This window comes from Bombyx mandarina, chromosome 06, assembly GCF_030267445.1.
Source record: "Bombyx mandarina strain Sakado chromosome 06, ASM3026744v2".
NCBI classification, from domain to species: Eukaryota; Metazoa; Arthropoda; class Insecta; order Lepidoptera; family Bombycidae; genus Bombyx; species Bombyx mandarina.
In genome coordinates this window covers 8,503,282-8,528,258 of record NC_143213.1, presented here as the reverse complement: position 1 = coordinate 8,528,258, position 24,977 = coordinate 8,503,282, and the positions used below count along the sequence as shown (strand labels likewise).

The window sequence follows — 24,977 nt, the reverse complement described above, 5'->3', positions numbered from 1 at the left end:
AAGTAATTAAAGGTACATTTTCTGTACCACACGCGTTATATTTCAACATAATTTTGACGTTATCCCAGAGAGCTGCAGTGCACTATAAAAGGATTTTTCCACTAACCCTCAGTTTTGCTATTTAGGTCGGATGCTCGCCGAGTTATTACTGGAAATTTTGGATTTACGTTTCACCATTCACTTTTAAAAGGTTGTTAAAGTCATTTGCCGTTTTTATAAAACGAACATTGATTCGAGAATAAATATTCAAACTCGTAATAGTAGGTTTTTATACTGAAATGCAAACTTTTAGTAATTTCGAAAATTACAGCAGAACTTCAGACTCTTATTAACAATAGAATAACATATTTTTTAGTACAGAAATAAGTGGTAGGCACAAGAAGAATATATTTTTTAGTATATAAATAAGCGGTAGGTACAAGGTTAGCTATAACTATGGTAATGCAGTGCCGAAATACATGAGCGTCGGTGAACTTTTATTTATTTATTGCTTGGGTGGACGCGGTCACAGTCCACCTGGTGTGAAATGGTTACCGGTTAGCCCATAAACATCTACCACGTAAATGCCGCCACTTACCTTAAGATATGAGTTCTAAGGTTTCAGTTTTTTACAGTACAACGGCTACCCCACCCTTCAAACCGAAACGCATAACTGCTTCGCGGCAGAAATAGTCAGGGTACTGGTACCTGCCCGTGCGGACTCGCAAGACTTATTACCATTACCTATTACCATAATGTATCTACATTACTACAGTACCTACATTCATGTACAGTTCTGTGTTATTTTCTTTTGTGATTGAAAAAACTGAGAAACAGCGAAACTATGTTCTAAGGGTTTAAAAATATTGTATAACAAATAATATTCCTTACTGTGTGTATCACTAAAATTACTTGTAGGTAATAAGTCCCCAGCCTCTTTTCTCCATACAACTATCGGAGTCGGTACCCCGTGGGCGGCACACCGCAGAGTTACGTTGGCGCCTTCTCTGGCCACTTGGTCGCTGCTTGTCGGGTAGTCTAAGATGTCCGGCGGAACTAAACAGATATGTAAAATATTTTATTACTGAAAAACATAATCAATATTTTAGTAAAATTCTTTCAAATCAAATCAATTTTTTTTTATTCAACATAAATGAAAGTACACACTTGATGAACGTCAAAAAGAACTACCGCCAATTCACAAAAACTAGCCACCGTCCTGAGAAGAACTGGCAAGAAACTCAGCGGGCATGTCTTTTTTTTTTAAATATTAGATTATAATTTTTTTAAATATTAGATTTTTTAAAATAATCTATTTTACAAGATGTAGATTTTCAAAGGCAAATAGGAATTAGATTTAAATAATTTCCATCTTATTATACAAATGTATGCCAAGCGAATAAAATATGAAAGATATTTTGAGAATATAGAAAACTGAAAAAAGGGATTTAGAGAATATTCTGTTCAGTTATTTGTATAGTAACATAGAAATCATTCGTACCTAATTCTAGTTAATTTTTTTACATTCATCCTTGTAGGCAGACGAGTATACGGCCTATTGATTATCGTATTTTTTAAAGTGGTAACTTATTTAGCATCGTTGTGATTCGAAAGTCGATGAAAAAAAAGCTACAGTAAAAAGAGATAGACACATAAATTCATAAGATTTAACGTGGGAGAAAATGAGATGGGATGCATTTAACTTACAGTGTTTCTTATATTCGTGGTTCTATTTGTGCTCTGCTTCGTACCTAATATGATACACTCTGAATAAATCTATGTAATATATTATACGAATAAAATATAAAATAATGATCAAACTTTGTATCATTATCATCATTACTAAAACCTACAATTATCCTCTTCCCGAAATTTTACATTCGTCTCATTATCGTGAAGACTAAATTTTTGAAGGTTTCACTTCTACCACGTGTGAATTGTACACAATTTTTTTTTTTTATATATATTAACACGTTGACTGCCATATCCTACGTGGCGCACTGAAGTAATTATGTCGATTTTTCTCTTCGATCTTCTTACTAAGGTGCCAGAATTTCTAGTAGATTCTGGGAAAGATGAATCTGAAGATACTGAGAATAAACCTAAAAGACTATAACACACATTAACATACAAAAGAAGGCGAAGTTAGGTAATCCAGGCGTTTAGTAACAGAAATCGACACAATTACTTCAATCACTTCAGTCTTTTAGGTCACTTAGAAATAGATTAATTCTCAGTATCTTCAGATTCATCTTTCCCAGAATCTACTAGAAATTCTGTTACCTTAGTAAGAAGATCGAAGAGAGAAATTGACACAATTACTTCAGTACCCCGCGTAGGGCACCGGTGACCTACGTAGCAGTCAATGTGTTAAGAATGCGAAACACGTACCTACAACATCTAAATAAGCTGTCTGACTCTTCATAGGGTCTGTGTTCAGTTGACACATGTACCAGCCTCGGTCTGATTGCCGTACGTCGTGGATGTGAAGGAACCAGACGCGCCTGTCACTGTGGTTCACAGCTATGCGATGGTTCTTCGTGATAACATGGGTTGCTATTGTCAGGATCGTTTGCGTGTCCACACGTAGCCACGCCACCTATCCAAACACACAATATTATGATTCTAAACTCCATTAGATAATAATGCGTAATATTAAGTTTATTTATTTATTGCTTAGATGGGTGGACGAGCTCACAGCCCACCTGGTGTTAAGTGGTTACTGGAGCCCATAGACATCTACAATGTAAATGCGCCACCCACCTTGAGATATAAGTTCTAAGGTCTCAAGTATAGTTACAACGGCTACCCCACCCTTCAAACCGAAACGCATTACTGATTCACGGCAGAAATAGGCAGGGTGGTGGTACCTACCCGTGCGGACTCACAAGAGGTCCTACCACCAGTAAGTTAAGTGTTCGAAAGCTGTGCTTAGGTTGAGTGATGTTAATTTTCAATTTAGGAATTTGTATCACTGTACTTTCGATATCCTCCTTCTAAAGCCAATTATCATATAAATGGAACTACGCACTGACTTATACTGTTTTAAATTTTCGCGGCTACATACATTACAAATAGTATTATTTAATATCATAATTATTTCACTTTTCGTTTCGAATATCATTAAGTAATGGTGTTATAAGTAATAACAACTCGAATAACCATTTATTGTTAAGTTAATTTAATCAAGTAAATGTATTTAGAAATTGAAATTACAGAGTACTTAGGCTGTCTTGATAGATGTCATGAATGTATGTATCATAATCATATCAATCATATTAATATGTAAATTAATCAGAAAAACTATTTAATTTAATACGTTTGCGGCTTTTCATTGCCCTTGTAGGCAGACGAGCATTCGGCCCATCCGATGGTGAGTGGTTACCGTCGCCCATGGACGTCAGCAATGACAGGGGCAGAGCTAAACCACTGCCTACCGGTAGCTTAATATCGTGTTTGCTTTAATACGTACCCTGTAGGATCCGAGATCATTGACGACACAAGTGAATACGGCTTCTCTACCTAGTGAAACTGTCAAGTTGTTAAGACTATCTTCGAAGCGTGGTACTTCTGAAAATTTTAAAATACTTTTTACAAATCTTCAGTTCAGAAAACAAAACTGAGGTATGTTTTTCGAGAAAAACAAGATATCAGTTTCCTTAATCGGAGTAGATGTTTCAAACAGTTGGCATTCCGGAAATCTTAAGTAATTTAATCTCCCATCGTTTGTTATTTTAATCTCAAAGACAATTGTCGATGTTAAAGTTCATGTTTATATATTTCATTTTAAAATAACCCTAAAAACTAGTGTAGCTATGTATAAAATGGTTTGTCAGATAGTCGAAATTATTTCACTAACTTCAATGTTTTAAGTTTTGTACTTTAACTGACTAAACACATGGTTCATTTTACTGTTTGAATTTGATGTTTTTATAACAGCACAAGTGGCCTGTACAAAATAAGTTAGAAATTAGTGGGAATCGTCCTACGGTCTCATTTCATATCCCACGCGGGAGGATGCGGGACGATGTGAATAATTAATTTGATAATAATGAAAGCTGACTATGTTGGTATCTATTTACATTATAATGTGTATCCCGAATGATTTCTGAGTCAAAATTAATCATTTTCGAAGTATTAATATCGCTAGTTTTTATCTTTTGTCCTGCGAACCTAAATGTATTGTTAAATCGATTATCATAAAATCTATGTAATGTGTGAATGTTTACGTTGCTTGAAACGTTAAAGGGTGAAAAAAAAATCTCTTTTATTTATGGTTTTGTATTTTAGATCTAAATACTATATTATAAACTAGCTAACTTTATAAATTAAAAATGAACAGAAGACAAATAAAACTGGTGGAACTGAATGAATAATAGTTAATTATTTTAACGTATGTGGTGACTCTATATTTCTATAGTGTAAGAATTTGTCTTGTATGTACGATTTGAAGCGTAAAAAATTATATAAGGTAATTTTATGTTTTCAATTTACAGCAAAACGAAAATTTATATATTGCGTCAATTTTATAAGAAAATAATAACTTTTAATTTAATAAGATTTTTTGTTTCACCCAAGGCGACGCATGTGATTTTGTCAAACAATACTCAATTGTTTATTCATACGAGTATTATTTATGGTTTGTAAGTTGTGTTTTACGTACGCATTTTTTTTGACAATTTTTCGCTATGCATTTTTTTTTCAACCTGCATTTTTAAAAGCTTTTTTAACAACCTTTTTATTTATTATATTTAGATTATAATAAAGTTATCTGATGAACCAAAAAAAAACTTCGAAAATTATTTAAAATTTTTAATTTTACGTTGCTTAATATGGATTTATAACTCAAATGAAGATGTTATAACTAATCTAATTCTTAGCTAATAATTTAAATAAAATAATAATTTTTAGATAAAACTAATCAAGATATGATATATATTGGCTTAAGTTCGAAAATTTTAGAGAAACAGCAATTTGAAGCGCTCTATGTACTCGTACGTATTTAGAATTAATCTATTTGAAGTTTCGTGTTGACAGTGAACGTTATAATTTCGTTAGTTCTTATCTCGTAATTAATAACAGAACTTCTAATATGACTTGATTCACGTAAATGTTAACGTTAGTGAAAGGAATTAACGTTAATTCAGTTTGAACTACGAGAATAAGATGTGAGAGATGTAAATACAAATTTACATTTTAATGTTGAATTCATTCGGGGCCGATATCTTTCGCGTACGTTAGAATTAAACAAGCGTTTCCATTAACAAGATATGTGACATCGTGCATTTATTAGTAAGGTTTTATCTCCCTTCTAATGTATCAGTGTATAAATGTTATTGTTGGCGAAGCGGCGTGTTCGCTCACGTACGATCCTAAGCATTTATTGTGCCTAGAGTAAATTTGCTTGCGGGTCGCAATATCCAAGAGAACGGCCCCTGGGGTGCCATCCTGTTTTATTTGTTCGCAAGAGCCGATAATGAACGTTTTTTTCTCTGTATCTGTTCAGAACATCTACTAAACTAAAGGTGTAATGAAAGTATTAAAGAACCTACCCTTTAGTATTAGGCGTAGACATTGTAATTTATTACGGTAAATTACAACATAATGTTACATGTGTGAATATGTATTGTGTAAAAAATAGACTCAGTGTCGTTTTAATAAAGTTCAGTATAGTTGTACAGCAAAAAGTTTACAATGAACAAAATAAACTATAGGCCGTATTGATCGGCTGTAAAATGTTTAGCGTATTTTTACGATTCGTAAAATTTTGTTACCAGTTTATTGTTGAATCGTAGATAAGTGTAAAATCAAACTACAGGACGTGATTATGTCCAACAAATGTAGATCTACAAAAAAAAAATTGAGCTGATAAATTAAATGGTTTTTATTTATTACGGATTCAATTAGAAATCTTTCATATGTTGCATTCGATCTGCATAAAAAAAATGATATATTTATGCTTGAAATAATGAGGAAGCATTCACATCCATATAATATGTAACTTGCAGACTAAGAATATCTCAGTGTTCTCGGTAATAATTCGGTGTAAAATATGAAATTTCAATTACGTGTAATCATTCGCAAATTAACGTATAATTTTAGTGAAATTGCTCGACTGTTAAGACACAAGAAACCTAACCGCCCCTTCAGAAGCTACAAAAGATGATCTTTATCGTTTTATGGGTTCAAAGAGTGGGGTGAGCCCCCGAGGAGAATTTATGTTGGAATATTATCCTCCTCAGAGACTCTAAAAGAAACTTTTAAATACTTTATGTCGGTACTTCTGTATACGACGTTACGGACGTTATGCCGTAATGCTAAAGTATTTTATATCGCAAATTGTCATTCATGTTTACCAATGACTGCGGGCGGGACATTTTATTGTTCCGGATCAGAAAGAATGCCATTGTATTCCGTATGATATAGCGTGGTGTCTATTTTATTTTTTAGTATGACGATTGGTCTCGTTTGTCCGCAGTCTAAACGCAATTTGTTAGTCCAGATTTAAATGATCGTGGTAAAATGCAACGCTTTTTAAGCGGATTGTGTCAGTTGTGTTTTTATTTGAATGTACGGGTGAATGATTTTGGAGCCGACCTGGAGCCAATTGGTTACGGATGCTCAGACACATCACCTATTATGATATATGAGGGCTAAGTCTCCAAATATCCATTACTTTGGGAATTCCTAGTTTAATGACCGTCGTAAAATATAGCAAAAACAGCAGTAATAAATTAATTACAGTATTACTGTTATTATTGTGAGATGTATTTGTTGTTCGAAGCGGGTTAACTATTATTAGCATTTGGTTTATCACGTTAATTAATTTTAGACAATTTTCTTATGGTCTACTGACTGACAGGTACGACGATTCAGTAGTACTTACTACTGAATCGACTCAAGCTACCTGTACCCCAGAGCACTTAGGTAGAAAAATATATTGACTATGATTTGAGTATCATTCTGGTTCATCGTAGTTTGGGATTAAAATACTTTCTATGCACTCTAGCCGCATTCACTAAAGGAACAGCGCCTTGATTCCTTCTAGTCATAGACCCAGATTCCCGAAAATCATTGCGGCTGGTACGGCGTATTGTAAGTCCGGCTAGATACTAGCATTCTGCCCATTCCTGCCGCAAATCAATCATCCATACTAGCTTGAAGAGCGGTACATCTGTTATACAATCTAATGGCAGATGTAATAGGCAGCTGCTTGGCTGTATTTTTGCCATTGCTGAAATTCTAGAGCGACGGTGACGGTAACTCTTCAGAAGGTGGACCGTATCATCCCCTGGAGCTACTGCGGTCATCCACAGTGCGTTTCCAGAGGTCTTTTTGCCACGTACCATCCGGCTATGGAATGAGCTCCCCTCTACGGTGTTTCACGAGCGCTATGACATGTCCTCCTTCAAACGAGGCTTGTGGAGAGTATTAAGCGATAGGCAGCGTCCTGGCTCTGCCCCTGGCCTTGCTGAAGTCTATGGGCGACGGTAACCACTCACCATCAGGTGGACCGTGAGCTCGTCTGCCTACAAGGGCAATTAAAAAAAACCTGTCAATAAAAAAAGTTGAGAATTTAAACTCGTGTCTCTTGTGATGTCTGTGTCTTCAATAACTATTGAACACCATATGGGCTGAGTTCGTACATCCAACAACGCAATCAAAAGAGTGTTCGTTGTCCTCAAATTTAATAGCCGCTGTTAATAGCTTAATAACCGCGGTCGCCAGACGATTATCTACCGAATAATGGAAAAAAGTAATGGAAACAGGTGAAAGTAAAGAAAATCCCCCAATGTGAAAGGTATTAGTGAAAATTGGTTGAGAAGTTTTCAAATGTGGAAGTCGGTTCGCAACGTGGAGCTTTTCACTTAGTTCGCTGAATTGACACTATTATCAAGGCCACCACACACATTCGGCAAATTTTCTCTAATGCAACTAATTTGGAAAAAAAAAAAGTTTTGTAAGTCGAATGAAATACTTTGGTGACTGTATAATTTTGCTAATTAACTTTGTGTTGTTTATCGAGGAATAGTTTTTACACAAGACATACTTTCCTTAAAAATATAAGTTTTATTGACTCGGTGATAGAGTTAATAAAATTCAAAAGTAAATACTGAATATAATAAATAAATAGTGAATAAATTAAATAGGGCAGCAATGAACATATGTGTTATGTTTACTAACATACATAATTTTTGAAATTTCATTTACTGTATTAGGTAAATTCCTAGTTCTTCAAAAATTTCTTCTTAAAAAAATTACAAATTGAATTCAATAATGAAACCTTAAGATTACTAAAATATTCTAAAACAAGTCGCTCAACTACATGAATCGAAGAATATTTTAGTGAAGCAATTAATTAACTGCCAACATTGTTGAAATTAATTTTCTGGTAATGATTGTCAGATACCGAACATCTTGTGAACATTTAGGGAGGCCTACGTCTAGCAGTTAGCGTCTGATAGGCAATGTAGCCAACATATTGAAATCAAGAAAAAAATACAACAAAAAATTAGACCCATCAGCATAACTGAAAAACAGACATTAGAAACCTTCTTTGTTTCCACCTTATCCCACTAGGTGGGGTTGGCCCAGTTCGTGGGGTCGTCGCGTCCCCTTGCGGGGGCGCGGAGCGGGCCTCGGGGAAACCCCTCTGCCCGGACATGTAGCTCCCTGCCTAATAAGGCAGGGGTGATGCGCTGCTGGATGGAGTATCAGACAGGCTTGAAGATGTGTGTGGGGTCGACTTCTTTCTTCGTCTCCTTCTTCACTCTTCTCTTCTCTTTTTTTTTTTTTTTTCTTTTTTTTTTTTTTTCTTTTTACAATTTCATCTTAACCTAACTTAACCGAGAGTAAACCTAGCTTAATCTAACTTACATCTAAGTGACGGCAGCGCGCCGTTCCTGCACTCCGTGGAGTGCCGGGACAGCGCGCGCCGTCACACCTAAACTAATCCTAATCTAACTTAACCTAACATAACCTAGCTAACCTAATATGGGGGAGAGAGCGAATCCGCACTCCACGCTACAGTCCTCTCCCCCTCTCCCCATCGTTATACAATATTGATGGGGGGGAGGACTGTAGCGGGTAAGAACACCCCATCCCAAAAGGGGGTGGGGGGTGGGGTCAAAGCCCCTCATGGAAATGAGGCTGCACCTACGGGGTGCAGCCGCGGTCCCCATACGGGGGACCCGCCAAACGGGCAAGAGGCGTGGGGCTAGAGGCTGATGAAACTCAGCTCCGAGAGGGGCGCTCATAGGTCCTCCCCGGCCTCACAGCCGGCGAGGAGCTTTATCTCCGAACGATCGTCGGGGGTACCAATAGCTCCCGCGGCAACGCCGTACCATCCGGTGGTCTGGCGTGCAGCGGGGCTATGTTGTGGAGATGCTCATGGGGCCCGTTTTCGGCTCGCTCGTACATATTACGGGCGAGCCTAGTCACAAACTCCACGAGCGACTCCACACCTAGGTCCCGGGCAATAACGTCATTTCTGACGTACTGCCCGGCCCCGACGATAATGCGGAGGGAAAGACTCTGCTGGGCCTGCAACCTAGATCGCTGGGACGGCGACAACAGGTGATACCAGGCCACAGCAGCGTATGTGAGGCGGGAACGGACGTATGTCTTGTAAATGGCGAGTTTGGTCCTGGTCGGAAGCCCGGACGCAAACACCGGCCGCAACAAGAACCTGGCCGCGCGAGTCTGACCGATGACTCGGTTGACGTGCGCGACCATGCTCAAGGAGCGGTCGATGTCGCATCCGAGATACCGGACCGTGGTCCTAAACTCGACATTCACACCTCGGAGGCTGAGTTTCTTTGGGACGACTCTGATACGGACCGGACCGTAGAGTAAGGCCGCGGTCTTTCCCACATTGACCGCGACTCTCCAACGGTCCAGCCACTGGGGCAGTAAATCCAAAAGCCTCTGCATCCTCATAATGGCTGCAGAGGGGAACGGAGAGGACGAGAAGTAGGCCGAGTCGTCAGCGAACAAGGCCAACTTCACGTCCTCCTCCCACGCCCGAAGGTGACCCTCCAGGGTGGGGATGTCGTTGGTGTAGAGGGCGTATAGGATAGGTGATAGGACACTACCCTGGGGAACCCCGGCCGTAATGGGACGCACGGAAGACCGTGCGCCCTCGACCGCGACAAAGAAGGTTCTGCCCTCCAGATACGACCCGAGCAGTCGCACGTGAGCGTGCGGTAGGCCCGCGTCCCGCAGCTTGTGGACCAGCCCCTCGTGCCACACACGGTCGAAGGCCTTCTCGATATCGAGAAGGACCGCGACCGTGTATTGGCCCGAGTTTCGCCGGTCTGCCAAGTGATGCAGGACACGGGTCAGTTGCAGAGTCGTCGAGTGGCCGCTTCTAAAGCCGAATTGCTCCGGCCTGAGGAGAATATACGGCGATATTCTCCTCAGGAGCAGCCGCTCGAACAACTTGCCCACGTGCGAGAGCAAGGTAATCGGTCGGTAACTGGAGGGCTTTCTCCTGTCCTTGCCGGGTTTGGGCAAGACGATGATCTTGCCCAGTTTCCAAGTTCCAGGGAAGTGTCCTACCCGGAGAATGGAATTAAACAATCGTGTCATTGCTGACACGATTGAGGGAGGGAGGTTTTGCAAGGCGAGGGGAGGAATACCGTCCTCACCGGGGGCTTTGCGCCTCTTCATCAACTTGATGAGGAGGCGCACCTCGCTGGGAGTGACTAAGTCGTCATCTCCCAGCTCGACTCCCGGCGATTCCGGTTTGAGGAATTGGATTACACCCTCTGACACCTCACGATGGAATGCAACCATCGAGGGTGCAGAGACATTCGGAGTGAACTGCCGCTCCAGCGAGTTGGCCAGGACTTCGGCACGAGCCAACGGTGTAAAACACCGTCTTCCCCCCTCGTCCTCCAAGGGACAAGTGGGGGAAGGCTTGTTGGTGAGCCGGCGACAGATGCGGTGAAGGGGGGCCATCGTACGGTCGTCGGACGCGTCCAACAGTCCCCCCTCCCAGGAATCACCCCGGTAAGTCCGCATCTTAGTCGCCAGCTCACCCTCAAGTCGGTTGAGCTCGCGCTTAATCCTGGGACACATAGATGTCGCCCAGAGCCTCCTCAGTGCCCTCTTCCGACGAATTAACGTCTTGAGGTGCACCGGGAGTTCCGCTCTGGGCCCCCCGCTGGGTACCAGAGTCGTCACTTGGTCCAGTGCTCCCCTGATGGTGTCGACGAGACGGGAAGCCGCCGTGTCGACCTCATCAGGGGTAGACGGGTCTTGAAACAAGGATTGGTCGGCCAGCAGTCCCGTAAAGGACTGCCAGTCGACCCTAGGCCTGAGAGGGGATGTCGCTACCCGAGTGAGCCCCAAACCCACCGTGACCAAGATCGGTAGGTGAGGGGTACTCAGGTCGTACAGTGCCTCTATCGCTAGAGGGCACCGTAGCCCCTTGTGAACACACACGTCCAATACGTCCGGTTGGTACCGGGCCAACGTTGGAACGTGGGTGGGTTCGTTGGGGCCGACCACGCAGTAGTCCCCCCTTTCGGCATCCTCGTACAATCGCCTTCCGGGCGGCGTGATGATTCGGGAGCCCCAAGCGACATGTTTCGCATTGAGGTCCCCGACCACCAAGGCCGGATGGCGATCATGGTTCAAGGCCCGTCTAATATCGTCCTCGACAAAATCAGGACCCGGGGGTCGATACGCGGCATAAATCCGCAATTCGGCCCCCGGTACATGGACCCTCACCCCGACCGTTCTGGTAGAGGCGAAGGTCAGTAGCTCAAGCTCCTCGTGCACCACGTCCCTCCTGACGAGCGCCGCAGTGCCCCTGAACGGGCGCCCGCTGGAGGTCAGTTCGTCCCGTCGGTACACGAAGTAGTTGGGCATCCTAAAATCTTGTCGAGGTTTGAGCTTGGTCTCGCCCAGGAGGATAACCTGAGGGTCATACTCCTGGGCGAGTCGGATTAGTTCCGACCTCCGGGATCCTATCCCGTCGGGGTTCCAGTAGATGATGCGCAGCTCCTGGCTAGCCATTGAGCTGCGCAATCATCCGGTAGAACCCCGCGAGCAAGGCCCCGAAGGGACTGGCTCCCGAGGCGATCTCTCGGATCACTCCGGAGATCACCTCGGACAGTTTCTCCCACAGGGAGAGAAGCCAGGCAGCGAAGCCGGCAGGCTGCGTGTCCTGTCGGCCGCTGCGCCGCTCTCTCTGCGGGCGGGGTGGTAATGGGGGCTGTATGCCTGAAGTGGCCGGTTGGGCCTGGGGCAATGAAGATGGTCCAGGTTGTTGATCATCGATTATGTGGTCGGTAGTGGGGTTGATGTCAACCTCCATGTCTATGGCAGGTATTGCGGGAACCGATGAGGGAGCAGCGTTCTCTAAGGCCTCCCTTCGCGCTTTCTTCATCAATTTCCTTTTGCTCTTTTTTTTTCTGTTTTTAAGGGTTTTTTTATTTGGAGCTTGTGGGGTTGGGGCACTGGCACGGGCCGGAGCGCGGTCTTGTTTTGGGGTCGGTCTTGTTATAGCGAAGCTACGTGGGGTTGGAGTAGGTTTACCCCGCCGCGGAGTGTTGGCTTCAGCCATCAGCGTTGCCGCCGATGGTTCGGCCTCCACTGTGACGGCAGGGGGGATGAATGAGGACGTGGGAGGAGGTTGGGGCTGGGAAGATTTCCCTTTCCCCTTCCCCTTCCCCTTCGAGGTGGGTGCTGCAGCGGAAGGAGCTGCATTCCCGGATCGACGCACCGGTGGCACCGGTGGCACCGGAGGAGGGACGGTTACTCCCATCATCCTGGCCTTCTTGCGGTAGACCGGGCACCGCCTATCAACGGCGGCGTGGTCCTTCCCGCAATTGGCGCAGGAGAATGGGCCGTCCCTCGGCCTCGGGCAGTCCGCTACAGTGTGCTCCGCAGCACATCTCACGCAGCGGACCGCACGGTGACAATTGTGGGAGGCGTGCCCGTAGGCCTGGCAGCGGTGACACTGCGCAGGCCCTCGGGTTGGTCGCCATCCCTCAACCGTCACCCCCGGCAGGTACATCAGTTCGTTGACTGAGTACAAGCGGGCGAGTTCATCCTTTGAGAGGTGATCCAGGGCAACGTGGAACACGTTGCCCGGTCGCCCTCTCTTGGACCGAATGCACCTAGCGTATCGAGCCGGGAACCCCAGCTCCTTCAACGCGTTGGTAACGTCTGCCGTGTCGGTGTCGGCAGGGAGGCCCCGGACAGCTACCTTAGAGGGCATCTCCTCCGCCAGGGCATAGCAGTACCATTTAATGGTACTATCCCTGGCAGAGGCCTCCGACAGGTAGGCCTGGACCGCCCTGTATTCCTCAGCCGACGACGGCAGGAACCTAAAACCAGTGCCGAAGGGTCGCGCCGAGGGGGCGCGGCCTAGGCGCTCCCTAATGGCAGCCATGTGGCGGGGCCAATTAGAAAGGGCCTCCACCATTATTGGCGGGTGTCGGCGCAGTTCCTCCTGGGCGCGACCCTTCGGTCTCGGGGGAGGAACATTTCGATGGACCTGAGTTGGGGGCTTGGGAGTAGTTGGCTTGGAGGCGGCTATAGCCGCATAAGATGTGGACGGAATTGGGTCAGGAAGTTTTCGGACTGAGGGAGGGGGGGGTCGGGTAGCCTCGAGGTCCACATACCTAGTTGAATCTAGGTTGCCCGCCGTGCAACTTGAGGCGGGGGCACCTCGAGTACTATCCGCCATGATAGGAGAGAGTGCTGGAGAGGGAGAACGCGGAGGGGTTCTCAACCTAGGAGCATCTACCGTCCTAGGGAGTGCCCTAGGTTTGGGGATGGGTTTCTTGGGTGAGGGAAGGGATTCCTTTGAGGGGGACGTTGAGCGAGAGGAGGAGGGGGAGGACGAAGCAGATGTGGGTGCAGAAGAGGAAGGAGTGACGGAGGTAGCTTCGCTATCGTCACCCTCGGATCTAGAAGAGGGGCCTATCCTCGGTCTCTTGTCTTTCTCCTCAGAAGAGCCCCGGTCGGACTCGGACCTGGCCTTCTTTCGCGGCCGAGGGGTCCCCGAGTTATCGGTCGGTAAGGGAAAGCAACTTTCCCCCGAACCGATTCTCGGCGGTCCCTGGGCCGCTCCGGAAGGCCCGGGCTTATTGTCCGGGCCTGGGCGAGTTTGGGTTTGGGCAAATAGGCTAGTTCCTATTGTACGTCCCTTATGGGAGGGGCCTGGGGTGCTGATTATGGGGGGGCTCCCCCCTGACATGATTTAGACGACAGTCTACTGAAGCAGGTGACAGGCACCAGCGAACGCTGCTGGTAGTGGGGGTCGATGAACCCTATTAACCGGAAAGAGCAAGGACAATCCCGCTCACCATACCGATAACTAACTTGAAATTAAAATAAAAGTGAAATTGAAATAATAATTAAGTGAATGTAATTAATGCAAATTAACTATTATTAAATGTGGTTATTAAATTATGACCAAAAGTCACAATTTAACACCTCCATAAGCCTAGATATATAGTTTACGTTATAAGGATGAAATAATAAAGAAAATAAGGAACCAAATAAAATTACTATAATAGAAATGTAAGGTTAGTATTAATAACAAAATAAAGTAAAGTTAAAAATTAAAAATTAAAAATAAGAGTTAAAGAGTTAGTACTAAGTGCCCACTTATGATGGACCGAGCGTCCACCTGAGTCCGCCGCCAGATGGTCGCAGTTCAAAACTGGCGACTTGATAGCAATACAATATTGCTAAGTTCTGGTGCGGTCGTAGGCACGTAATGAAAATTAAAAATGTTATAGAAATTAATTTTAGAAAAATAAATATTAGAGTAATACCTGGAACTATAATTTATTCTATTGCAATTGGTATAAGGTTTAGAAAAAATTTGGAGGATGGTGGTTGTAACTAAATGTGTGTTCTATTTGGTTTGTAAAGTTTTAAACGAAGACGTGAAAATAAAAAATAAAATATAAATCGAATACGGTAAACTAATACAACCAACTAGGTCAATACTCAAAATGATAGAAAATCAATTTATTTCTATGGTAAGCGGAACGACACCCCTCGGGGTCTATGGGTCGATCTAATTTAATTCTAAATTAATATACTATAAATTTAGAAATGTTTCAGGAAAGGAATTGAAAAGATTTGATATGCTATAATTGAGGGTAGTTGGAAAAATAATAAATGTAAAATTAAATTTAAATTGTTATTATGATTAATGAATGAACTAGGCTACTGGACTACAATATCTACAAGACTACACTAACTGTAATGACTAATTAATCTAATATATAAATAAGGAAATAATAAAATAAGCAAAAACTAATAAGGAAATACACCGCGACTCGCTAGCGAGCCTGTCGCTCTGACGACTCAGTTAACTAATTCGTCAACTCGGGTTTGGTTTGCAACCCCTCCTAACCCCAAAGGGTAGGGGAGGACTGGGAACAGACACAGATGGCCAGTCTCGATGGCGCTAACGTAACTCTGATTTATTCTTAGAATAAATTGAGTACGCAGCTATCCAGGCTGATCAACATCTACCCGCAATTAACAAATGTTAAAGAATGAAAGTGTCAATCAACTCACCTGTTCCCGGGTCCCGAATTTCGTTTGCTCGGAGCGTCACCACACCGACACAACCCTTCTGGATAAAACACACTCGCGAAAGGATTCGACAAGACCGCACAGCACAAGCAGTTTTGGTATCCTGGCGCACTGGTGTCCCGATTGGCCCAGTTAATTTTTCCATTCCATTTTATTCTATCAGTCGTCATTTCAACACTCACTCCTCTCTCTCTCTCTCTCTCTCTAAAATCGTCATTCACACACTCCATCCATGTCTTCTTCGGTCGCCCTCTTCCCCTTCTCTAGAGGGGGAAGACATCAGAAACCATGAGACGAAAATAATATTCATTGTCTGTGAATAGTCGTACGAAAATAGAAATAATTCGTTCACCACCTCACAGTCTGTTTCAATTATGTATAGGTTAAAATCAATTTCGTTTTAAAGATAAACCCTTACAAGCTAGACTACCGAGTAATTTGCTTTCGGTATAACGACGTTCTCTATTTATTTTTAGCCTACTTCAAATAAGATGTAGGAGATTAGGAGTGTATGTTTTTTATTATTATTTAAAATTTTAAATTATGACACACTTCACCCTTTGTTCGGAATAAAAACATTTACGCTTTTCCATTAGAACACTGGATATCTCTACAAATTCCATAATAGCAATTTGTATCGTTTCCTACGAACAAAGTTTTATCATTTAGTTTTGCACGGAAAATTGCAATTTTATAGTGGATGACTGTTAGTGTAATGTTAAAAATGTCTGTAGGTCTTTGTTATCGTGAGATAATAATGATGAAGATCGCCTGGTGAGTCAATGTTGTTTTATTACCATCATCACATCACACATATAGTTGTTCGTTTGTTTTTCGGGTCCTTTAACACTCATTTCTAGTTTCAAATTATTTATATATTATACATGTATGATAACAGAAGGTACAGTAAAGACAACTTAATTACAGTAGGTCGAGTTTTTAATAGATTAAATATTGTAATTTGTGTTGCGATTTCTGTAATTTCAATGCAATCAAGAGTTCTTGGCGTCTTGACGTCTTGAGGCTGCGACATTCATCTTGTCGTATCAATGGGGGCGGAAAACAGCTTAACACCAGATGAAGCATAAGCTCTTCCCCCATCCGTCTTTACTAATGAAAGAAATATCTGTTACGTTTTATTTTTTAGTAAATTAAAACGCAATAAAATCGTTTAAAGACAAATAAATGTATATAAAATTATATTTCTTATAAAAAAGGTTTGCGAAGCCAATTACGGCTTTCAGTTACGCGGACTTCCACCAAACGTTACGAGGGTGGCACTGAAAATTTCAGGAATTAACGAAGTGACACAACATTACTATTTAAAAATGTATTTATTGCTTTTCGAAGTATTCTCCGCGAAATTTGACACATTTTTCCATACGATGGAATCAATCATTGAAGCAACCATTCCATTCGGAAGTTGGGGTCTCCAAAATGGCCGTTTTGTAGGCGTCCACAGCTTCTTCAGGTGATGAAAATCTCTGTCCACGCAATTTATTCTTTATTTTAGGGAAATTATAGAAATCATTAGGGCTTAGGTCGGGGCTGTACGGCGGATGGTCTAATAATTCTATGTTTTCTTGTTCTAAAAACTCTTTTGTTCTGTGCGCGGTGTGAGAACTCGCACTGTCGTGATGGAGGATAATGCGGCGGTTGCAGTTCTCTTTACGGAGTTCAGAAACGACCTGTGGCAAACAAATGCTAGCATACCATTCTGCATTAACCGTTCTTAGTCCCACAAGAGGAATAGTCGTAACATGGCCGGTTTTGGAGACAAACGTGGCCACCATTTTTTTTGCAACACTCCGTGAACAAACAATTTTTGTTGGCTTTAACTCATTTTCGAACACCCAAACTCGTGACTGGTTTTTTGTTTCGGGTTCGTACGCGTATATCCAGGATTCGTCACCTGATACAATGTTGTATACAACATTTGAGGATCCTACGTGGAATCTTTCGAGAGTTCTGACGCACCAAGTAACGCGAGCCGCTTTTTGCTCTTCACAGAGCGAATGCGGTATCCATCGGGAAAACAACTTTTTTACACCTAATTGTTCATGCAATATCATTTGTATTTGACTCATGCTAATGTCTAAAGTGTGAAGTGAATTTCGCGGTATGTCACATGTCGATCTTCCTCAATCAGCTTACGCACAGCATCAAGGTTTTCTTGGGTGAGTGCAGTTTTTGGACGACCTTGACGGGGATCATCACTGAGCTTGACACGTCCACGTTGAAACTCAGCAAACCAGCGATAAATTGTGGTTTTGGATGGGGCTTCATCACCAAATGCAGAAATCATCCGGTCAACACACTGTTTTTGTGTTAAACCACTTCGAAAGTCATAATAAATCATCGCTCTTGAATTTTCTCGAATCAATTCCATTTTCTGAACGACTAAACAAGTTTGACAAAACCTCGTGACAAGACCGAGAATCTTTTTTTAAATAAATAAATGGTATTCGATTTTTAAAACCAAGGAGTTTTCAATTAAAAAGATTTTAATATGACAGGAACAGTGGAAATATTCCATTCCCGATACTTTTAGTGCAGCCTAGGTATGTCATACATTCACACTGAGAACAGCTTCATACAAAAAACAGAACCTTTTACTAAAAAAAAAAACGAATTCTTGGCCTTCAATTTTTGTATAATATTTCTGTCAACCGCACAATTGATTTACATTTTTTGTATAAATCGTGTAAGGGAAATTTGTGTAGTAAGACAGTGGGTCTCATTTTAAGCCCTGTAAAAGTTTTAAAGTAAAACACAAGAAAAGAAACCTTAATGACATTTCCGTACAAGAAATGTATTAGAAACTTTTACTTTTGTACTTTAACATATTGTGTTTTTATTAAATTTAATAAATATTTTTACCATGCTCTCGCCTTTCCAACACGAATATAAAATTGCTTTGTCGAATTTAGCTCAGCGGTTTCTTGACTACGAAAACCTTTTATGCAGATTCCTTTGCAGACAAGAGAAGACAGAGACAAGAGAAAATTTATTCTTAGTTAATGTTTCGATTTCAATTAAACTTAAATTTGGATCTGTTTGTGTCCGAGTTGTCTTAATAATGAACATTCTCAAGTTGCTCTGCAACTGATGAGGATTTAACATGTTGTTTTAACGATTTTACAAGTTTTAGTACGAATTAGAAGTATAGAAGTATTTGTAAAAAAGATTGCAGCGGAATAGCTCGTAACCCGTAACTCGTAACGTAATCGTGGGAGATATGAGTTCTAAGTCTCAGTTTACACAGTACAACGGCTGCCCCACCCTTCAAACCGAAATGCGTTACTGCTTTACGTCAGAATTTAGCGAATGTGCGGAAAAACTATATTAATTGCGGACGCAGCCATGCTGGGATCATTCTAATTTAAAGACCTCGAGCTATTTAAAATACTAATTCAATGTGATTAATTCATCTGCGTCATCATTTAACGTATAGTTCATTGCTCTCTCAGGATTTATGGTATGAGTCTGTCAGGTGATATATTTACTAGTGGCACATGTGATGAACGGGAAAAATACGTCGAAACATGATTTTCAAAAACACCAATAAACAACTCAACGTTGTCTCCTAAAATCAGTTTGACGTGAATACGGCAGTTTTATTTTTATTCTGATTTTAAAAGAGAATCGGCAGGCAATATATTCTACTTTATAGCGATATCGGCTACAAGACAACGCTTTCAGGCAATGACTTGTGCCTGAGGGAGCGATATAAATATTTGCGTATCGCATAGACGCTCGCCGGCTGGCGTGCTTGTCGGTCGCAGGAATAGGGTTGTCATCCAATATTATTTCTATCTTTAATTTTACTTAGTTTGTGTACGGTTTTACCAATCCAGACAGCTTTGGCGGCTATTGGAGTTCATGGACGTTATACAATGTGACTACCACCATTCACTTGGAGACATAAGGTCGAACTTTTAATTGTATTGTAAAATGAGCTGTGGTATATTTTAACTGAAATTATGATATGCAATTAGTATGGGGTTAGTTAGATTTGGATAGGATTAAGTGACGTCTTAATTTTATTCTTAATTTGAACATTTTGAAAGGCTTCGTATAAAGAAACCAGTTTGATTTTTATTGTGGCTGGCAGCCCGCGTTGCTTGCTTCGGCAAACGTGATCCGTCACGCGATCTGGCTCTAGGTAAAAAGTTTATTCCACTTCAAACTATTTAATGTGTATCGTTGCTTTTAATAAAATTAATCATTTTATATGTGGTTGTATTACCTTAACCTTGACTCTTGAGTAAGGAAATAACCATTAGTATGCTGATAAAAGAATATTAATGTAAAAAAAGAATCTACGTCAGTCGATCTTTAGAATTCTGTTTCGAATTATTTATTTCACCAATTATTTTTGGTTGTCACATTAATATATATTTTATATTAAAATCGGGTTTTAAAATTTTAATACTAAATAATATTGCTCTATATTGCTATAATACGTATTGCTCTTGACCAAAATATAACTGTACTAACGTTACGTAATTACGTCCAATAGTAGAATGTGAGTTAACGCAAAATCTTCGAGAAGACATCATAATAAAAGTAATCAATACCGGAGCGCAAACTTCTTACGATAAGGAATGTTGTAAAGGAGATAATTTAAAATATTGGGTAAGTAACAAATTTTCAAGCGATCGGCGTGATTCGATAACTTTTCGCCGAAGTTAGGTGTAAGTTTGTAGAAAGTTAGCAGCCGTGTTTCTGAACCTTATCGTCCGTAGAAGTGTAGGGCCAGATAAATGAAGTTTAGTTGCTCTTAATTTAATGGCTCCTCGGAAGTCGGCTGACGTGACCGGATAGCAAGGGCGATCGTTTCCTAACAATTATCGCTCAATAATGAGATGATGATAAAAATCTATTTACGCAAGGCCTGTTGTTAGTGTTTCGGTGTTTCTATAATATTGATATTTGTTAGAAAAAAAAGCAAGCAAGACTGGAAATGGATTGATTTACAGTATTTATGTTTGGTTGCTGTGATGTGTGTGATTGCAGACACGCAGATCATAGAGAGGCTGGAATTGGCAAATGTCTTCAAACTTTTTGTCTCAGTGACCACTTGCATTGAAGAATATTTCTTCAATAGTTCTTCTGTAGGCTAAAAGATCAATTACGCTTTCGTTTTTCATCACGTTTCATGTTTTAAAAGTTAGCTTCATAGCTTTATAATTTCATGTATTCAAGCGCTCTCAACAATCTATTACGTAAATATATAAATGTTTTGAATGTTGATTAATTTAATTATATTTCTAGTCATAGTGGGCTTTATGTGACAAATAAACGTGGACGACCTAATTAAACCTCTGTATCGCTGATTTTGATAACATCGTGCAACACCAATCTACGACAAAAAAATACTTTCACCAATTACTCAGATAGACTACCACCTATGATCAGTAGCATAATCTGGTAGATTATAAAGGTCACAGGCCAATTGGTATTAAATGCTCACCGGAGCCTAAGGATGTCATTTCGGGAATAATTTCGTCCACTTTGAAATAATTACTTAGTTGAATTAGATAAAAAAGATGGTATTTTACAAATGCGAACACATTACACTAAATCGTGTGGGACAATGTCTTAAGTATTTACTCCTCAGTAGTAGGCTGTGACTTGGCTTGTCGGCTTCACATGAGCCACGGTGACTTTTCACCGTTAGGTGGTATCCTTGTCTACCTACAATATCAATGACAAAAGAATATCGATTTTTTTGTGTTTTTGTAAATAATATATTTAAACAGCCTGTAATATCGGAATTGGTTACATGGCTCACAAAGAGCAGATAGTATCAACAGGGTTGGTTAATGATTGGAATTCTCAAAGTTTCACGTGGGTAAAGAGTCATCTCTTAACTTATATAAGTTGCATAGGTGTGTTATATTAGTTATATAAGTGTCTATATAGTATTATGTAGTATATTAGTTATATATAATGCACAGTTTTATAAAGGTATCAAAGTTGATACAAGATCACTGAGAATGCCTTAATTAGCTAACCAGTGGTAAATTAAATAATGTTTCTGTTTTATTTGTTTCGTGTTCACGGCGTGGCGGAGCGGTTTGAAAATTTGTGGTCTATTTGTCTTCATTATTTTTATAGCGTTGTGTATGTGATAACGTTTTCGGATCCGAGTTAATTTAAAGTTAAGATTGCTGTTATCAGTTTTGCTGTTCGTATATTTTGTAAGTAATAAAATAAAATAAATTAGTCTTACAGTGCTGAAATTATGTAACGCTATAGGAAAATTTGTAATTCTTTAAATATAAGTGAAAAGGAATAAATAGCTTTGACGTATATAATTTCTTCATTAACTCTAAATAGTTAGAGTGATGAGAGATGCAACGATCTATACTTTTTAATTTATAGTTAATTAATAAAATGTTACAGTATTTTTTTCTTACAAACGTCCTAAATATCATGTAAAATATCATTATTGAACTAGCTTGTTCGCTCACACAGCTTAATTCAAACTTTTAATATTAAAAGATAAGAAAGATTTTACTTTTTATATCTAATCTCAGGTAAAGGTACTGGCAATATCAATGATTTCTGGATAGTTTAATTCATAGTTGTTAAATTAACCTCATATATATTTAAATCACAATTATCGATGATTTATGGATATTTTTCAATCAAAAACTCACAATGCTAATGTAATAAAACATCTATTCTTCCATATATAAAAGGTTTACAGGGAGTTCGAAAGCCACAAACAATAAAGAACATTTACCAACACGCGAACTTATAATAGATATTTACGTTACAAAATGTTGAAGTTTTAATTCATTTTGAGTGGATTTTTTCGTATTACGTGACTGTAAATGCAAATTTATTAGGGAACGAACTATCAATATTTTTTTTATTCACAGATTTAGTTCATTTTAGAAAGTCCTAGTATGCAATTTTATTAGAATTTTGATGTCTTAGGATTGCATAGATAATATGTATGTGTGCTGTGGTAATTAAATGGTTAGTCTATGCGACGTAGGCTTGTATGAAGGTTTACTGCCTCCTTTTTTTCTTTCTTACATAACTAATTAACTAGTTCACTGCTTAGGAAATTTCTATTGCGTAATAATCATATTTGAACCAGCGGTATTCTTGTATTCTAAACGTTTGAAATTCAACGAACCCATGCTAGGGTTTTCTAATGTGTTATGGTATCCGAATAGAGATATGAAACAAGACACCAAACTCAAGTATGAAATATCTATAATAAATCTGACCGAGAATTGGACCTGGTCTGGTAATGTTGAAAATCATTAGTGATATCGTTCGCGGTGTAGTTTCTATGAGCCTTGATAGCCAGTTTAAGCTGGAAGGGCTGTGAGCTAACAGATTTATATTAGCTAAGATTTAGTTCGAATAGTAATATATTATTTTGCTCAATCATATTCGATAACTGAAATTGTTCTCATTTTTTAACGTTTTTTATGGCCTTTATAGGTAGATGAGCATACGGTCCATCTAACGATGAGTGGTTATCGTTGCTCAGTGATATCAACAATTCCAGAGGCACAGCCCAGTTGCTGCATATAGAAACGTGGGAAATGAAATATTGTATTTGTAGGCAGCGGCTTGGCTCTGCTCCTGGTATTGTTGAAGTCCATGGGCGACGGTAACCACTTACCATCAGGTGGGCCGTACGCTCGTCTGCCTACAAAGGCAATAATTTTTTTTTATTAAAAACTAGTCTCAATATATTTTATTCGGTTATCTTCCCTCTAACGTATCAACTTATTTTTTAATGGTGTTATTTAATTAATTACTAATCATTATAAATATTGTTAGCAGCCTCGAAATTTTCTTCAAGATTATTTAATTTAATATACGGTAAGAAGTTGCTGCACGAAAACCACTTTGTCGCTGGCTATAACACTAATAATCGTTAACATTTATATTACGGTTACGATATTCAATTACCATTATACTTTGATGAGGTTCGAAGATTAAGAAAGCGCATTATTATGTTCTTCCTTAAACCTTAAATCAACGTCAAAGATACTTCGTCGAAGAAGAGATAATATGTATTTTTAATTTCAGAATAAAAACCTTGTTCATGGGAAAAAAGTCTGAAAAGCTTACCAGTGGTATCTTTAAAACAAATGACAACATGGAAGACAAGTCCCAAGTGTATGTAGAACAAAAACTTCCTTAACAACATTATTCAGAACACATCGTAGCGTAACATATGAAACTTCACAGTTTTCGCGGCATAATACGCGTTTACTCAGCTGTAGAAGTTCGTAGCCCGTAGCAGCGTAGCGCTACGTGAGGCCCGCCCGTGCTCCGCGGCGCGACTGTACACTGTACACCAGTTCGCCTCAGCGTAAAGTACTTCTCCCAGTGACTTCGACGCTTCGCTGCACATGCGCTCGCTAAATTCACATTCCACACGACTTGAATCAAACTTAATAATAATTTCACCTTAACACTCCGTTTCCCTTAGAAGGCTGTGCGATTCGAATTTAGAGCAATTTAGTGTACGGACATTTCGTTCGATACGTTTTCTCAACTCGCTTAAAATTATCCATTGAACTTTATTTAGTTCATTGGCGATGTGAATATTTAAACATTTGATGACCACTGTGATCACGCACATGTTAATTTTCGAGTAATAATATCTAATTTACAGTGTAATACATTTTATACAGTGTAATAAATTTATAGTGTACATAATAAGCTATAATTGTTTCAACGTTGCTGATTGTTTTTGTTGTTGTTGTTATTGTTGTTGTAATCGAATTGCTCCATTCTTACATTAATTCAAATTACTGGATTGCTTCTGCGAATCGTGTAGTTCAAAATAGTACAAAGCAAATTTCTGACACGTCCCGATTGTTCTCAAAAGCTCGAAGCTATCAGCTGTCGTATTTCTGTTCAGTTTTGGAAACCGGATGTGGTTGGGTTACTCTATCAACCGAATATCGGATTCATAACAAATTGGGCAATAAATTATTGCTATTCATAACTTCACTGTTGAATTAACGATGAAATTATGCAGTTGTGTCATTGATAAGCATCGTGTTATGATAACTCATAAATATCATAGCTTTATGCTTTCGTTTCAGAATACGCAATTAGTTTTAAAATGAAAGAGATGGCAAATATAATGATTTTAACGTACAAATAAATAGTGTGAACTACGAAAAAAGAGCGACCTGTGTTTTTAAAATTGCACTAATGGTTGGAACGACCGTTTTGGTGCGAACTAATGATGAGTTACATTTTGAATTAGACTATGTATAAATATATTTTTAGAGATCAACATTATTTTATTGCTGATACGGGTGCATGCTTTCACGGCCCACCTGGCGTTAAATCGTTACCGGAGCCCATAGACATCAACAACATAAATGCTATGCACCCCACGCTTTTTTTACAATAAAATAAAATTTTCT

General features: G+C 40.2%; 1 protein-coding gene across 2 annotated transcripts in view; it reads right to left on the bottom strand.

The window, feature by feature from the left end:
- LOC114241391 (lachesin) overlaps positions 1-23,904 on the bottom strand; it is a 34,298-nt gene extending 10,394 nt beyond the window's left edge. The window contains exons 1-4 of one of the 2 annotated variants that reach the window (XM_089728347.1): positions 23,662-23,904; positions 3,452-3,549; positions 2,371-2,578; positions 892-1,035 (exon numbers count right to left, since the gene is read on the bottom strand). In XM_089728347.1, the coding sequence (XP_089584473.1) occupies positions 892-1,035; positions 2,371-2,578; positions 3,452-3,549; positions 23,662-23,740 (529 nt within the window). In that variant the 5' untranslated portion in view covers positions 23,741-23,904. Of the gene's footprint in view, positions 1-870; positions 1,036-2,370; positions 2,579-3,451; positions 3,550-23,661 lie in introns of both variants that reach the window. The other variant, XM_028172213.2, reaches the window with a different exon arrangement.
- Positions 23,905-24,977: the final 1,073 nt, after the last annotated feature.